Consider the following 16825-nt stretch of genomic DNA (forward strand, 5'->3'; position numbering starts at 1 on the left):
TTTTATTTGCATTGTTTCTTTCTAAACAAATTTTGGCCCTATGTAGTTGGACCTTGTGCGAGCAAATGTGTAGAAAGTACCTCAAACAAAGTATCAATAATTAAAAACAGGACATGGAACAATGGTTTTTGTTTTTACATTTTGCAAAAATGTTAAGCATTTTTTTAAGGAGCATAATCTAATGGCTGTCTATAACACAAAGTTGGTGCTTCCGTTCGGTGTAAAGAGTTATGTCTATGTCTGTACACAAGCCAGGGATGAGACCAGGGGCCAGAAGGGCTACAATGCAACGAAACAAACTTTTGAAATGTCTGGTTATGCTTAATATGAATTTGAATGTTTAACATTGAACTTTTTGGGATGGGGTCTATTTCAGCCCTGTGAATAGGTGTACCCTGAAAAACAATGCATTGTAATATATTAAACAATACAGGACTATGTTCATGGTATGGAGGATGGTGTGACATGTCAATGTATGTTAAATCAAACCTTTAACAGCACAAGCCAAAATGTACAAGCTGTGCACATGGTTCACCTACATACAATACAGAACTATGTACTCAGCATGGAGGAAGGTGGGACATGTGGGTCTCAATTCACGGGCAAGAGGGGCTACAATGTACCTCCCCCCAACAAAAACAAACTTGTATGGCTATGCTTAATATGAATTTGAATGGTAATGTTAAAAATTTACTGATGCACTTACCCATTTCAGCCCCGTGAATAGGCGACCCTGAAAATCAATGAGGTGAATCTCAATATTTTTTCACATATCAAGGGTATGCGATTAGAAAATGTAAAGTTAATTGGGATGTGGTGGTTATGTGTGTGTGTGTGTGTGTGTGTGTGTAAGGTGTGTAAGGTCTCAATGTAGCCTATGTTATATCACATCTAGAGGGTATAGACGTTTATATAATGTGTATAGTTTAGGCTGTCTAATATGTTTTCCTTTAACAGCCTACAAGCCAAAATATACACACTGTACACATGGTTCACCTGCATGCAATGCAGAACTAATTACTGAGCATGGGTAATGGTATGGAGGAAGGTGGGACATGTGGGTCTCAATTACTTGGGTCTTGAAGTGAATCTCAATTAATGTTATATCACGTGTATGCGATTAGAAAATGTAACGTTTTTAGGCTGGTTAGATCTTTCAATTTTTTTTGTCTCGTTAGGAGTTGTTGGTGGTGGTATTGTGTGTGTGTGTGTGTGTGTGTGTGTGTGTGTGTGTTTAGCCTACATTAGCCCCCTCTGGCCCGTGGCCTCATGATCAAATCAATAAGGAATTGCATGGCTGCAGGTTTTACTCAGAGCCGTATACGGTGCAACACTGACATCTACTGGTTACTTTTATTAACATGTTTACAGTCTACATAAAATAAAGTTGCCCTGTGCAATAATAGCTTAGGCCTATTCCATGCCTAAATGCTATTTAGATGGAACATGGGGATCTAAGCACATGGTCACTGTTTTATCTATCAAAATAGTATTATTATTATTTAACTCGATCTGTCATTATCATGGATTATAGGATAGTCCGGGTTTATTCGGGATGTGTCAATCGGGTTATAAAAATATGTTCCAAAACATAGGCATCTGGCACAAACAAGTTTTTAATTAATTAAATTAATTTGCACAATCTGTTATGGTGGCCAGGAAAAAAAACGTGTAGCCTAAAGTTAACATCCTTGCGTTGTCACGGGGAGATGCAGACTCTACAAATGTTTAAACTTAACCGTACAAAGAAAATTGCAATATTTAACAAGACAGAGCAATTAACCCTTACGTATTCTACATTGTTCATACGTCAGTTAGTTCAGGGCATCAATTCCGCCATATTGTAGGAAATGTGTGGTTTCAGGATTAGGCTACAGTTTAATCTGAAAGACCGAGCAAATAGTGTGTGGTAGCCTGAGCTGGCCATATGGTTAGCCGGAGGCGGGGAGATAGGAAAACAGACTTGGGCGACAAGCAGGACATGCCTGAGAAAAGAGCTCAGTTAGGAGTTAGCCATTTAATGACCAGTGCAGATATTATTTGGTTAAATTAGCTACCTTGGTTGGTAGGTAGATAACGTTAACCAACTAGATGACATTCTGACTCTGAAAAGTGGAAAATCGGATTAACATTCAAGACTGCGCACCTAGCCTAATCATTTTGTCAACTGGCTGGGTTAACGTTACTTCTTTTGTGGAAGAAACTGCCTAACTGTTAGTTATCAACTGATAGGTCGCTACATACACAACGCTACTTAAAAATTCCTGCTTTTCTTAGTTGTCTTTGATTAGTAAGTTGTAACAACAATTTAGATGTGACGTGAGACGGTGAAATTAATTTATCTGCAATCCTGTTGGCTGAACTGTCAGTCTGAGATAGCGACCTGAATAACGTTAATGTTAACGCTAGTTTAGTGAGCTTCAGAGGACAGTGTCAACTCTCTTCTGGATTTTAACGTTATCGATTTGGAAATTTATTCGGTGGCTGCAAAGACAATTTAACCATGCCGAGCAACTATATCATTTCGGAACTTTCTATTTGTATCGGTTGTCTTGATTAGCTGCGAAGTGTAGGGCAACGTTAGATATTAACACGAGCTAGCTAGGCTAGAACTAGTTGGTTTAGAAATTGTAGTAATAGCGTTGTAGCAGCTAGTTGGATGTGCCATAACTGGTAGTAACACAGTTGTGTCCAGCAACCTTGCCAACCAGTTTTCTTTACAGAGAAATTTGCTGTTCAATTAGCTAGATTACTGTCTAACGTTAACAACTTCACTCAACGGCTTGTTTGACCTGGTCAAACGAGAATGTCGGGGAAAGACCAAAAAGAAAAGCAATCTACAACTGAGCGGCTCGTCAAAAGTAAGTTTGACTAACATGATCATTATGTGATTGGTGCGCCACTGTTCTCAAACCTGTCAACTTGTGGGCAACAAATGTCACTTAATGTTAGTGATAACGTTATCAACTATTTAGCTGGGTATTCTGCTAATGTAATAATGTAATGCCCTAACGTTAATGTATAAGATAAAGATAACAACAGCTAACGTCATAATTTTCGTACTATATTAACCAGACAAATATAGATTTCGCGAGCTAAATTGGCGTGGGTTGTGACCCCAGTGTTAGCCAAGTTAACGTTAGCTGGCTATTTAATTATAGGCTGTGACATTAGCTCGCTAACTAACATTAAGCTAATGTTGGTGTAACGTTATTGTTTTTAGCAGGTGATATTTTTCTGAAATTGCTGTCTCTACTCAATGAACTACTTAGTGCTAACGTGCCCAGCAAGCATAATGTTACTTGTAATATTGACGCTTACGTTAAACTTAACGTTAGTTGTCAACTTGTTGAATCGTTTTCGTGGGTGTAACGTTAACGTTAGAAATCAACCTTATAAGTTGGTCACAACGTTAATAACGTCTTAATAATGCGTAACAGTTAGATCATGTATAATTGTAACTGACAAGGAAAGTAGGCTATGCAAGTTAACGTTACATCGATATTTTGTTGATTAACTTGCAGTTGTTTTGATATTCGGATTCCCCTACTTGATATATCTTTGATGAAACTGAATGTCAACGTTATACAACCATTTTGTTATGCAGAATAACTATGTTGCGTTGAAGTTTAAACTATTTTAGCTTTTGGATTAAATTAGCCTAGATATCTTGCGAACTGGACATGCACAAGCCGAGCCTATTCGCCCCCTTTTGCTGGATAGCAAAGTAGCTATTGGAGGATGGTCTTGCAGATAGGCTAATTTGTTTCCACGTTTGACTGTGCCGCCTTGCTAGCGCAGATCGTTTATGAGAGGTTGTCTGTCAGTGAATTGATACCATACAACAAGCCATGACTACTTCCAACCAAATCTAAAACTATTTCTGTTTCAGTTTTCCTTACTATGGAGCTGTTCATGTTTTCACTGAAAACTAAGTGTTGACGGGGAAATGTGACAAATTGGCACGTCATGCACTTCTCTGCAGACTCCAGCAGTGGCCAGTCTCCTTGGCTCTCATTTCTAATGGCTTTTGTTTTAGGGCTTGGCTGTGACATCAGTTCATCAGGAGGCGTGTGGCCCTTGGCCATGGATCAACAGAGCAGAGATTGAGGGCACTCAGTATTTCTGTGCCTTTTTTCTTTCTTTCTACCCATGTCACTGATTGCATTCTCTATGCCCCATTTGTCTTTAACATATTTATACAGCCCAGCTAGAAATACAGCCTAAGTACAAGAACTCCTTTCTGTCCCAACATGATTTAAGACCACACTATACGTAATGGTAATGTGTTGATGGCCATCTGAGTTCTTTTTTTTTTGTTATAACATGAAACCTAACCTATCAGAGTAGCTTTATCTTGAATCTCTTGCAAGTGTATGCAGTTTTGTAATTGGTCATGTCCCTTTGCAGTAGCTCACATTATCATGAAAGGATACTCTTGCTGTGGATAGAGGGTGAAGGCCACCCATTACAACTGAAATTTCTAACAGCCACAGTCAGCTGTAAGAATAATGTTACAAGAAGTAACAACAACAAGTATTATAACTTGCCTTTTATGCCTTTTACAGCTTGTTTTAGTCTGCTGGATTCCTAAAAAAGGGTTTTGGATTAGAGTGAGTGTGCCCAAAGACACTATTTGTTGTGCCAAGGCACAGCCTGCATTGCTGAAAGTCTGTGTTACAGATCAAGGGTGCGTTCATAAATTCAATCTGACACTCTGAAAGTAGAAGTTTGAAAAAGACGAGCATTCTAACTCCCCGTGAATTTATGAACGGTTATTAGGGATAACGGACAGTATGGTTTACAATAGGCATGCTACTACAGCACTTGTGAAACAGGGTTTATGTGTCATTCAAAGTTTCAGAGTGTGCTCGGAGCACTCAGAGTGGCAATTTATGAACGCACCCCAAACTGCAGCATCAAAGGTCTTTATTAAATAGTCATTAAAAAGTCATACACAAAATAGCCTACCCCCCCCCAATTAAACCTAGGCTATAGACTGACTTTTGTGTGAATAGTTTGGAAATCATAGATCTTGGTATTATGAAAGTGCAAGAACATTTTGAAAACAGCCTCATCAATCCTTTTAAGATGCCAGCATCTCCCACCACATTCTCCATCCTCCCTACCAAAGGTGCTTCACTCTCTATGGATATCCTCTCATATCGTGTTTTTGGACCTCTGTCAGTATTAATGGATTATCTATTCTATATGACTGAGCTTCTTGAGTTTCAGTAAAATGCAGCTGCTTGTAACCTGCTGCAAGACAGGCTTGCTTGTGTGCAACCAGCTTTTTGGGGCAATCGCATAGAGCATACTTTGATGTAAACCTTAGTTTAATAATTTTTCTGTAAATTAGTCTATTCATTTTTAAAACATTTTTTATCCACAACTGTATGATGCCATTTTCAGTGTTGATATGTTAGAACAGGTTTGGCTAGATAAACCTAGCCATATCTAGGCTAGATAAACCTAAACTCTTAAAGGTTTCCAATGTAGAGATGGGGCAATGGGACTGATGTGCTTTTCAGTGTAGCAAAACACGATTTTCTGCTTTTGCTATTGCAGCAAGTGGCCTTGGTTCCAATGCCCATGAGAATTTCAGTTGAATGTTATGGATGTAAATGACCAGAGTGAGCATCAGACATTGTTGCTGCTAGTGAATGTTTGTGTGGAGTTAACATCAATGCCGGATGGAGCAGTGGTCATCATGATTCTTAGATTGTAATGATAAATGATACATTGGCAACAATAGACATTGTTATGTCCAAGACTTGACTGACTTGACCTTGTGTGATGCAATTTGAAATGAGTAGTCTCAAGATTTTGCCCAAGACTTAGTTTTCACCATGAGTAATGTAGGGATTTTAAAAAGCTACTGATGACTGCAATTGCACAAGCCTTCCTTTGTCTACAGTGCACGGAGCAGGTTATTGGATTTATGAGTCATGTCAGTGTGCAACCTGGAGACAAACTGTAATTCCAGTCATTACTCACATAGTTCATGATGAAACATCCTGCCTCCACTATCACCAAATGAGCACTCGTTGTATTGCGCATATTTATGATCTACAGGTTTGGATATTTTTTGTTATGCTGTTCCTGGAATTGTCCCATTCAAAAGAAAAAAATGATTGCGGGTCTCATCAACTCTGATGAGAAATGCATAAACGCTAAATGCATTCCATATGTCAAAGCATTGGGTGCACTACAGGAATAGTCCATGACAGGGCCAAAAAGGCTATTCCATTTCTGATTCTGGAGTGTATTGAGTCTCAACATTGAATATTGCCCAGATACAGAGAAAGCCTTTGCAGTTAGCCACCCACAATGCTTGTGTTTAGCGATGCAGTGCAGTACTGAAGGCTACTTTATTGAGTCATTTTCCTATCATCTGGATTTTTTTTTTATCACGCTGATTATGAGAACATAAGTAGTGCCAACCATGCATGTAAAAAATGTAATCTTAGAAGACTGGCAGATAATACAGGATGTGCTACTGCTTAAATCATGTCAATCGAAGGCAATGTAAATTGTATTGTACCCAATACAATTATGTGTGCAAAAGAGCCTTTTTTCATCATGTTGAAGCTTCATAGAACACATTTGTAAGTGGTGCATTGGACAACCCAGTCCCAGCAAAGTGCACTAAAGTGTTCTTAAAACTAGAACATGCAAGCGGCAGGTCAGGACTTCTTTCATATTCTTAATTCCAGCAGAGCATTTTGCACAGTGTGGACATTTATAGTTTTGAGTTCAGAAATGTGTTATTGCTTTTGGCAACTTGCTGGATTGGGCATGTCAGTCATCAGTCTCTTGTATAGACATCAAAGCACACCTACATGTCAAAGTTTGGGAGTACCTTTACCAGCCTTTGTCTTCTACTGTCTCAAGCAAGGCCAGGATCTTCTTTGCAGCGGGGTGAGGCCCTTAAATAAACAGACCCTGAACCTGGAATCCCCAGCTAATAGAGGCTTTGCCTAATCTCTTCTTAACACTCGTACACAGCTTACAGGCCCTTTCCCAGCCTACCTTGTGGACCCAGGAGTGCTTAGTGTTTATTTATACCACGGTTGTCAGAGCACGATGGCTTGTCCTGATGACAGTGTGGCCAAATTGGAGCTGTGTAGATGTGCGACCCCCACCCCCCTCCCAGCCCCCACCACACAGGCAGTTTGCTTCAGTGCAAGGTGTGTGCTTGCTTTGCTAGCCTACCCCAAACAGGTACGCCATTGGACAGTCGGATTATCACTGTTTGTGGTTGTTTTGTACTGCAGATGTACTTGCAGATGTATGCCAAATCAGATCACCCATAACATCCTTCCATTAACTTTCACTGAAGATGTGGTCTACTCACTACACTGTTCCCTACACATATCCACATTTGTGTACAGTAGCATGCAGCCTAGCTCACATCATGGTTGCAGTCTCATATGCAGCTCAAATGAACCAGTTGTTTCCACAAGTAAGGCTGGTTCGTGCTGGGGAACTAATAGATTAGCTTCAATAATGTAGGAAAATCCTGGGCTTTCTGACTGCCAGTCCCTCTGTCAAAATGCTTTCATAGTTGAAACTATGAACTAAGCTGACAAGCTTAAAAGTAACTCATTCTGTCAGAAAAGTGGTTTTGGAAACAATCCGATAGGGAATTGTACAAAAGCTGACAAAAGCTACTTGGCTATTGCTCCATTTAAAATGTTAATCATTTGGTTCCCAGTATGTATTTTAAGACTAGTGGGACTGAAAGCTCCAGTCTCCCCACAGTGATTTGACATAGCTGCAGGGCGTGCCCCTGTGGACAGTATGCTGGACTTTGGCCCAAACTCTGCCTGCAGTAGGCACTCCCACTAGCCTGTGAGTTGGCATGGAGTATGCAAGGAAATGTTTGGAATTTTCATGGTTGGGATGGCTCTTATCATTGGGAAAATATCTCTGGCGTATTTTTAAAGAGCATTTGGGGATATTTAATGCACACCAGCCTTCACATTACATTTAGGCTTAATTTGCCCCCCCCCCCCCCCCTTGGAATGTTGAGCAACTTTTGAATGGAAGCAGACATGCATTGCTTTCCCTTCTACAGTATTCTTTTATTTTGGTAACTGAGGCTGCACATCTGTGTTTTGCTGATGCTTGCTTTGAGATTTTAAGACTGTTCAGTGGTGTCTATGCTGTTAGGTAATGGGCACAATTGGCATCCACTGTCATGATGAATGGCCTTTTTTCTTATAAGGTTATCATACCGATGGCTATTTCTCCTGTAGGAAGCCAAAACAATGGGCACATGTGTCTGAGCTACATTGGGCGTTTTATGCAAAGTCGGTGTGTGCAACGGAGCATCAGAACGTGCCCTTGATGGTGTGCTGGAGAACAGAACGGCGGTGCAGGCTAAGCCGCTGAGGATGTGTCTAGCTAAACTTGTGGGCTGCGATCTGCATCTGATCAGCTGGGGCTGTGCTGTGCTGGGCTGCAAGCGTCTGGCTTTATCCTCAGCCCTGCGCTGGCATGCAAATTAGTCTAGAGGAGCTCTCTGCCTTTGTATTGCCCTGATTTATGCAGTCAGCTGGGGGTGGGGTGGGGGGCTGTTTCTTGGCAGACTCCACTTTGGCGCTTTGTTTAATTTATTTATTAATAATTTGTCTTTGAAACAAGTTAATAGCCTCTGTTGGGCAGTCTGTCCTTTTTTCGGACTAGGAGGACAATGACTCTTTGAGGCCTCAGACAGGCTCATTAGAAAGTTTAGCACAGTTGTGATTATTAAACTTCTCACCCTCACATGACCTTTCTCAACATTCTCAGTGGTGTCTGACAGCAGTGCTTGTCCTGTCTGCTGTCCTAACATAATTACATGAAGAATGTACAAGTCAAGAAAGACAAATATTCTGACAATGTTTTGCATGCATTGGATTCTCTGCTGCTTTAATCAGAAGGCCATAGGCTACCTTTGGAGTTTAGATTAGAAACCCACCCTTATTAGTTTGCTTAGTTAATGACGGCACACTGCAGCCAAATACCTTTTGATGTGTTTTGCTAAAGTCCATGCCATTGCATAAACCCAATGATGAGTGATGTATTGAGGTATATTAACCGGAAACTGACAGTAGCCTACCCTTCTCTAGCTTGAGAAGATTTCTAAAGGTTAGATTACTTGGCAGTTCAGCTCAGGTGAGGGATTACTGCATTTGAAACCCTACTATACTCCAGCAGCACAGCAGTAGACTAATGTCAATAAATGGACATAAAGCCAATAGGGGAACAACAGCAACAATTAGCCTTGTCTAATAAAACCCTCATTTATTTGTTGGATTATTGCTTGTGGCTCAGAACTGAATAGTGAAAGAATTAATTATTATACAAAGTATAATGTTTCTTATCTGAACCGAAACAATCCCTTAGTGATGCAACACCACTGGTGTTATGTCATCGTTTTATTTCGACTTTCCAGAATGAACAGGAAAGCAATATATATATTAGTGTTATTCCATTTGTTAGTACACACACAAAATACACACAGTATGCACACACACATACACACACACTCACACACACTCACACAATGCCTCCAAGGTCTTTAACAGTTGGTGGTTCTGTCTTTCGACAGCGGTGCCACTCCCTCCCCACCAGCGGCTCACGCTGAAGGACCTGTATGTGGACGGCAAGCCCAACCCAGAGGTCCTGAGGAGCCACCTGGTGAAGGAGGGCCGCCTGGAGGAGGAGGTGGCCCTGCGCATCATCAACGACGGTGCCAACATCCTGCGGCAGGAGAAGTGCATGCTGGAGGTGGACGCGCCCATCACAGGTATCCCCCTGCCACCAGCCTCCTAGCCAACACCTAGCCCATAACAGCCCAGCTTAGAGCTACACATCGGCCTCCAGCTCTCAGTGTCAGCATTGCCCAGCCCACCCTCAGAGTGTGATTGAGTGTCAGGTATGTGTTGCAAGCAAAGCTGGCTAGCTGTCTTGAGAATCCGAAAGCTCCGTTCTCATTGGCTGCTCGCTGATCCATAAATAGGTGGATGGATAGGGATACAAGAAATAGCAGAGAGACATTACAAAAACAAGCCCACACTGAATGACATAAGAAACCCAATTAATCAGAGCAGATAGTGTTTTTTTTAATAATAGGAAGCTATCTTTCTTTGACCTGTCTTGAACTCTGAGGGTCAACCAAGTCTTCTCTGCTGGTTAACAATATCATTAATTCATTGTCATCTATAAATTCTTGTTTGTAGTTGCTACGTTAATTGAGGTGTTGTAAAGAGGGGATTTCAGTAGAGTAGATTTATTTTGTATATAATTTACTAAAGCTGAATCACATGGATCACATGAATCACATGTTGCTTACACAATAGTAGGTTTAGGGACTACTTATAGCCTTTCAGCAACAGGTTGATCTGCATGTTACGGTTTAAGAAAATAAGGAGCTAGATGTTGCTAGTTAATTTATAATTTAATGATGAATCAAGCTGCCAGTTAACAGGGATAAATTGCCAGCTGAAGCTGCTAGCTGAAAGAGTCGAATGGCAGTTTTTGTAAAATTCCTTTCAAGGAGAGATTTCGCAATATTATGGATGTCATGGATGAATTGGAACATTTTTGTGCAAATACAAACGGTGTTCAGTTTCTGAAGCCTGACTGACCAGTTGTTACATTGGAGCTCCCCACATATGTATGTGCTCACTACAGGCCATCATATAACTGCCGTTGCGGACTGTTGGCAGTGGCCCGTGCGCCATCGCTGGTGTTTACACAGTGCCTGCCTCTGCGCCATGCTCCATGCCACCTGTGTTTACACGCGCTGACAGACGGCTGCTCCTGTGGGCACTCAGGCTGCTGTCAGCGGCTGCTGTCACACCTCTGGAATGATGGCATGGCCCGTCGGGCACCGGGGCTGATGGGGGCTTTCGAGAAATGTGCCTGCCGCTGCTGCTCTGTTAGCCCAGCCGCACTGTGGAACTGACTTGCCCCAGAACTGGCATTACAGCATTTGTTGATTGGCATGTCAGCCACTGGATCAGAGACAGCTCTCGTCTGGTCGCAGATCTGTTTGGGTCAGCTGCTGCTTGGTTAGTTGGGCGTTTTGAGGGCTTGGCTGCCTGACCTCAGATCAGGATAATAGCAGAATAAGCTTTAGCTTCAGCTTCAGATGCTGAAAACGGCAAATGTGTGTGAAATCTTGTGTCATCACATGTGTTTTCTCGCAGGTGTCTCACACGCCTTTTCTTTGTGTTTCCAGTATGCGGTGATGTCCACGGACAGTTTTTCGACCTCATGAAGCTCTTTGAAGTGGGCGGCTCGCCCGACAACACACGCTATCTCTTCCTGGGAGACTACGTAGACCGGGGCTACTTCAGTATCGAGGTGAGTGGTTCAAGGGGCTCTCTGAACGATCTGGATCACTCTACCAGTCTTTTTTTTTTATTTCTCGCACTGCACTTTCAGGGTACAGTTGATGTGATGTCCAGAGGTTAATGGGTCTAGTGGGTGCAGTGGCACCAGATGGTATGGAGTGAGTAGAGTGGAGTGAAGCCCACTGAGTGGACCCAGGGATGGTGCTGACCACAGTCTGGGCACCTGTGAAAGCAGAGGCTTCACAGGCCAGCTGAAGACGTGTTGCAGTGACGGCAGCTCAGGCGCTGGGACGACACTCTCCAGACGCTCGAGGGCGGGAGAGGAACTGTGGGCCTCCTAAACCCCCCCAACCCCCCCCCCCCCACCCCCTCCCCCGGCTCTCTATTCTTACCACATCTGCTTTACAGGCCCCATTGCTTCTTTCTTTCTGGTTGTTGGTCTTTCTTCATTTATATCTGCTTTGCATGCCAGCCTTCACCACCCCTTTCCCTTTCTTCCCCTGTCATTGCTTCCAACCTCCAAGCCTCACTGTAGGACTGTAGGTGAGCTCCTCAACACACTGCAGTTCTACCCCGTTGCTGACACCCTGTTGCTCTGATGGGGTGGCTGTGCACAAAAAAGGGACAGTATGGTTATTTACAGCCCCGACAACCTCCAGCCTTGCCTGGGGCCGGGGTTAGGAGCTCTATCGATCTGGCCTCACCGGGCATCGGAGCAGTATTTGAAGACGTGCATGTGTGTGAAAGGTCACACATAAAAGCCACAGATCCGCTGCCGAAGCAGGATGGTGTGGGGGACACCGCTCAGGTGATCAAGTGGTAACACCAGTGTGTGTGTGTGTGTGTGTGTTTTTGTGTTTTGATCTGCATGCCGAAGCATGAGGAGGCACTTCATTCTGCTTGCGTTTGCATTGTGCAAGACCTGCATTTTGTTGACATATTCACTGTGCTCAAATGTGCTGATGCACTGCCCTTACAGAAGGGGGAAAATTGATTACCAGAAGATGTGTGTGTATGTGTGTGTGTGTGTGTGTGTGTGTGTGTGTGTGTGTGTGTGTGTGTGTGTGTGTGTGAGTGAGCGAGAGAACGTGGGAGTAGTTATTGCTCTCGTTATGCCAATTACAGTGACACACTGTCAAAAGCCGCCCTAATTTGTGGGCCTGTTAATGGCAGGGCAGTTAGCCTGTCGTGCTGGGTTCGATTGCTGTGTTCAACCACCTCATGTAATGTTAATTGCTTGATGGATCGTAATGTGGTCTCTCTTCGTAGACCATGTTGGTGGCACGAGGCAGAGCTAGGCACGAGTTCCTTGACACATGTGAGGATTTGTCCCGCATGACGGCCTCCTCTGGCCTTTGATCCATGAGAGCATCCCCTCTCCTCGCCTCCTCTCTCCTCCCCCCATCCCTGTCCTTTGGTCCTTGTTGCTCTGCGCTGTGCTGCCGTAGGCTGCATCTCCTCTCGTCTGGCACCGAAGTCTGGCCTGGCCTTTGTTGTGCCACCCACGCTCAAGGTTTCACCCAACTAGAAAGAGGAAGAGAGAGAAGAGCTGCTGCTGCTGCTGCTCTTCTTCTTCTCCCCCACAACTGTCCTCCTTAAACACCCTGTCCTTTCTCCACCTCCACTGTATTCTCCTGGTGCCTTTCTTCACTCCCTCCATCCTTTTTTTCAGCTTCGTCAGCCTTCGATCGGTATGCTTTATGTCGCCTGCCGCCACCGCTCCCATTACCTGCAATTTTCGACTCATTATTCTCCCGGCATAGGCTTGAAGCTGTCTGAACATATCCCTCTCCTCTATCCATCTCAGTCACTCCCTCCTCTTCCCCCCTTCTTCATCTTCCTCTCCTATTCCTTTTTTGTATGGCATTTTGAAAAGCTCATCTGCCGTCCTTGGTTACCTTGGCGCCAAGCTTCTCAGCAGTAAATGCCTAAAGTACCTGGCCTCCAGCATGTTGATGAAAAGGAGAGAGATGGAGGAGAGCAGCTAAAGACTCTCTTTACAGTGCTCCATATTGCCCATTTGTGTCTCTTCCTCCTCCTTGTTCTCCTCGGATGTTTTCTGCACGGTACTAAAATAGGCTTGAAATGCTCTTTTACCATGTCGTCAGTCTGTACAGTGCCACTTGTAGAGATGTGTCTGCTTTTATTAATTCCTGGGAAATTACTTGCCTTTTCAGAATGTCTTATAAAAAATATATGACATGGAGTGCATGGCAAACTGGACCTGGATCGAAATATATATATTATTTTATGATTTCATCCTTCTTTTCAAACATTGTACATTTGAGTCTGATACACTGTCGACGAATCTTCATGATTCACAGATTAAAACACAAATAGTTTCCCATCTCATCAGAACTAGGGCTGCAGCTAACAACCATTTTCATTGTTGATTAGTCCGTCAGTTATCTTCTCAAAGTGATTCGATTTTTTTAAGAAAGCACCGATAAAATTTGTATAAAATAACTAGACAATAACTGAATATTGATACTTTTTTATTTGTTTGTTTACTTAGTTTTTGTTGTTAATTATAGGCCCCAAGTTTTTAAGGCCCTCATAGCACCATCTTTTAATGTCCTGGTCTGCACATAACACAACATTTACTTGCTACAGAATTGATGCAACTTAACAGATAAACATCAGCCACTGCCATGGGTAAATGTAAAAATGTATAAATTTGCGCATAGCCAGGGCTGATATCGACTGATACCAATGTTAGACCGATATATCAGTGCATCCCTATTTTTTCTCATCTGAACAATGACTAATTGATTAATTGACTAAACAATTAATTGCTGCAGCTCTAGCCTTATTAGAACTCTCATATGGTCTCTACCTTTGTGCCATCTGACATTCATTCTCTCTGTCTCCCTGTCTCCCTCCCCCCGTCTCGCCTGCAGTGTGTGCTATACCTCTGGTCGCTCAAAATCACCCACCCCACAACCCTCTTCATGCTCAGGGGTAACCACGAGTGCCGGCACCTCACAGAGTACTTCACCTTCAAACAGGAATGTAAGTGCCGGACACACACACACACAGACACACACACACACACACACACACACACACACACACACAAACACTTCAGTTTTCAGTTCATCAAAAGGGGGGTCGAGTGCAACTGTGTTCAACTGGACTGTGCTGAGCTGGGTTTGTGTGTGTATGAATTGTGCATGTGAGTTTGTGTGTGCTCTTTTGTGTGTGCGCTCTTTTGTGTGTGTGCTCTTTTGTGTGTGTGCTCTTTTGTGTGTGTGTGTGTGTGTGTGTGTAGAGAGAGAAATATAGAATTGAGAGAAAGCTAATGTGTTGTCTGTAAAGGGGGGGGGAGGGTGTCTGTTACTCTCTAAACTGATTATCCGTAGCTCTGATTGATGTTGGTCTTGGTGAGAAGAGGACTATTCGTCATCTGCAGCTTAGCTTTATACAATGACGTTCAGCGACAGAAGTGGAGTGGCTGTGGCAACCTGGTCTTGTCTCATGTTCTCAGGTGTCGTCCTCAAAGCAAGCTCGTCACGTCTGTGAAATCACCACTGCTGCTAAAGTACCACTATTATGGTGTCTCACGGGTTCTGCGCTTGCACCAAACACTATGCTTGTGTTGCTTTTGTGTTAGCATGTCTTTTTCTGGCTACTGTATGTTGTGCACGTAACTTATGGTTGCTCATGCAGTTGTGAGTGTTATGAGCTGAATACAACTGAATGAATGTGAATATGAAAGGACCTCTATTTGGGGATTGCTACTGACTACACCAAGTGTTGTGTGCATGGATGAGCTAGGCAGAGTATTAAGTGCGAGTCATCTGAACGGCGAGAAGGACAATGGCATCATGCTGTCAGACACATAATGCATCACCAGGTACTCGAAAGCATCTTAAAACAAGACGAGCACAGATCACTTTCATTGTGGGCAGAGAGTGCTGCTTTAGACACACGCACGCATCCTCGCGTCGGGGGCCGTCTCATCGTCTCCTCGTAACAAATCACCACGGTCACTGTCGCTTCTGACCATGCACCCGGAGCCATTTAAAGAAGCCTTCCACCTCCACCAAGATGGTAGGAAGCGGTTTAACACATTACGCCTCTTAGGGCACTGAGCCATTTAACCCATCTGTCAGGAGGCGCGTGCCTCCACGCTTACTGCTCGGCCTGAGCTCATGTGGTCTAACAATAGCTTTTTTTTGACTGTTGACACCTCCGTCTCCAGGGCTCACCGACTCCCTCCGATGGTGGGCCGCTCCAAAGATGACCAGGGAGGCTCTTCTGTAGAGTGTGTGTGGCTGATCTAATAAGGAAGGGTGGACGGTTGCTGTAGACTAGACACAAAATCAAAATGAGGTTATCATCTTGATGTCTGTTCTCGTTTTGAGAAAAACGTCATATGGTGTAAGTGTGTATTGCGTGGTGACAGATGTTGTGTTTCTTTTCCCCTGCTGATAACATCCGTCCTTGTTTAATTCAGAGGAAATATATGTATTTTTCATGGTACACAAAAAGGGGGGATAACGCCTGTTGTTTCCACTGGCTGCTCAGTCTAATCACCTTTTTTTATTTTGTGGTTTTTAGAAAAAGTTGTAAATATCACAACAGCTTTTTCCAGCCAGATACCATAAACATATTACTGAGAGGCCCCGGTTTTAGACAAAACCTCTTCACTCCCTCTTTGATTCAATAAGACATCTATCTATTAGCGCTGCTGGAAGCGTGAATGTTTTCGTTTTGGATATGCGCATAGTTGATGAGTTATGAGAGAGCTTTTAAAGCCCAATCTGGATAATGAGGAGCACACTCGATGCTGAGATCCTGCGGCGCTATCACTAGCTGAATGCACCGCTAAGAAGCCTAATGAAGAGCATTCATCAGGCTCATTTGAATTCAACTGCACAGGCCTCCCATGTTTGCGCTCTGGCTTTTGTGCCACTACTTACCATATTGGACCAGTGGCAATTAAATCTTCACGCGGCTGCAGCCCTTTTTCAAGCTCACTGTGTGTGTGGCTGCATTTTAGGAAAACAGTGTTAGCCTTGAATAATATTATCCCATCAGCAGCATACAAACTGCTTCAGATGTAGCCGAAGCGTAGCTCTGAAAATAAAGCCTGGCGCTAGCCTGCAGGAAAAGCCTGTCGTGGCCCGATGAATTCATGTGTGAAGCTGCAGACAGGGCAGTGATGGGTCTGCACTCCCTTCCCTCACACTGGCCTCCTGGAAACAGCAGGAGCTGAAGAAACGCCAGGTACACACAGAAGAGTTGTCGGGTGTGTGTGTACGTGTACGTGTGTGTGTGTGTGTTTGGGTGTGTGTTTGTGGGTGGTTGGGTGTAGTTGGGCGTGTGCATGCTCAACATTCCGTGCTCTGCTCACACAAGGCTGTTTCTTGGACGTGAGGGAAAAAAGAGCTCATGAGTAATTCTGTGCGGTCCAGGCTGACCACTAAATCAATCAGCTTCGGCCGCCCACTCAGCCAAACCTTTAAAGTCCT

The 16825-nt window shown here is 43.5% G+C and overlaps 1 protein-coding gene across 3 annotated transcripts in view; it reads left to right on the forward strand.

The window, feature by feature from the left end:
- The first annotated feature begins 1948 nt into the window (after positions 1 to 1948).
- The window catches only part of ppp3cca (protein phosphatase 3, catalytic subunit, gamma isozyme, a), a 25162-nt gene continuing 10285 nt past the window's right edge, over positions 1949 to 16825 (forward strand). For all 3 annotated transcript variants that reach the window (XM_076270012.1, XM_076270014.1, XM_076270013.1), the window contains exons 1-4: positions 1949 to 2861; positions 9599 to 9796; positions 11234 to 11358; positions 14249 to 14360. In XM_076270012.1, coding sequence (XP_076126127.1) covers positions 2807 to 2861; positions 9599 to 9796; positions 11234 to 11358; positions 14249 to 14360 — 490 coding nt within the window. In that variant the 5' untranslated portion in view covers positions 1949 to 2806. The remainder of the gene's footprint in view (positions 2862 to 9598; positions 9797 to 11233; positions 11359 to 14248; positions 14361 to 16825) is intronic.

The sequence above is a fragment of the Alosa pseudoharengus genome, unplaced genomic scaffold (assembly GCF_046254945.1).
Source record: "Alosa pseudoharengus isolate Yale_2024_CS ecotype anadromous, Long Island Sound unplaced genomic scaffold, YU_APseudo_1.1 YU_APseudo_1.1_scf_6, whole genome shotgun sequence".
Taxonomy (NCBI): Eukaryota; Metazoa; Chordata; class Actinopteri; order Clupeiformes; family Clupeidae; genus Alosa; species Alosa pseudoharengus.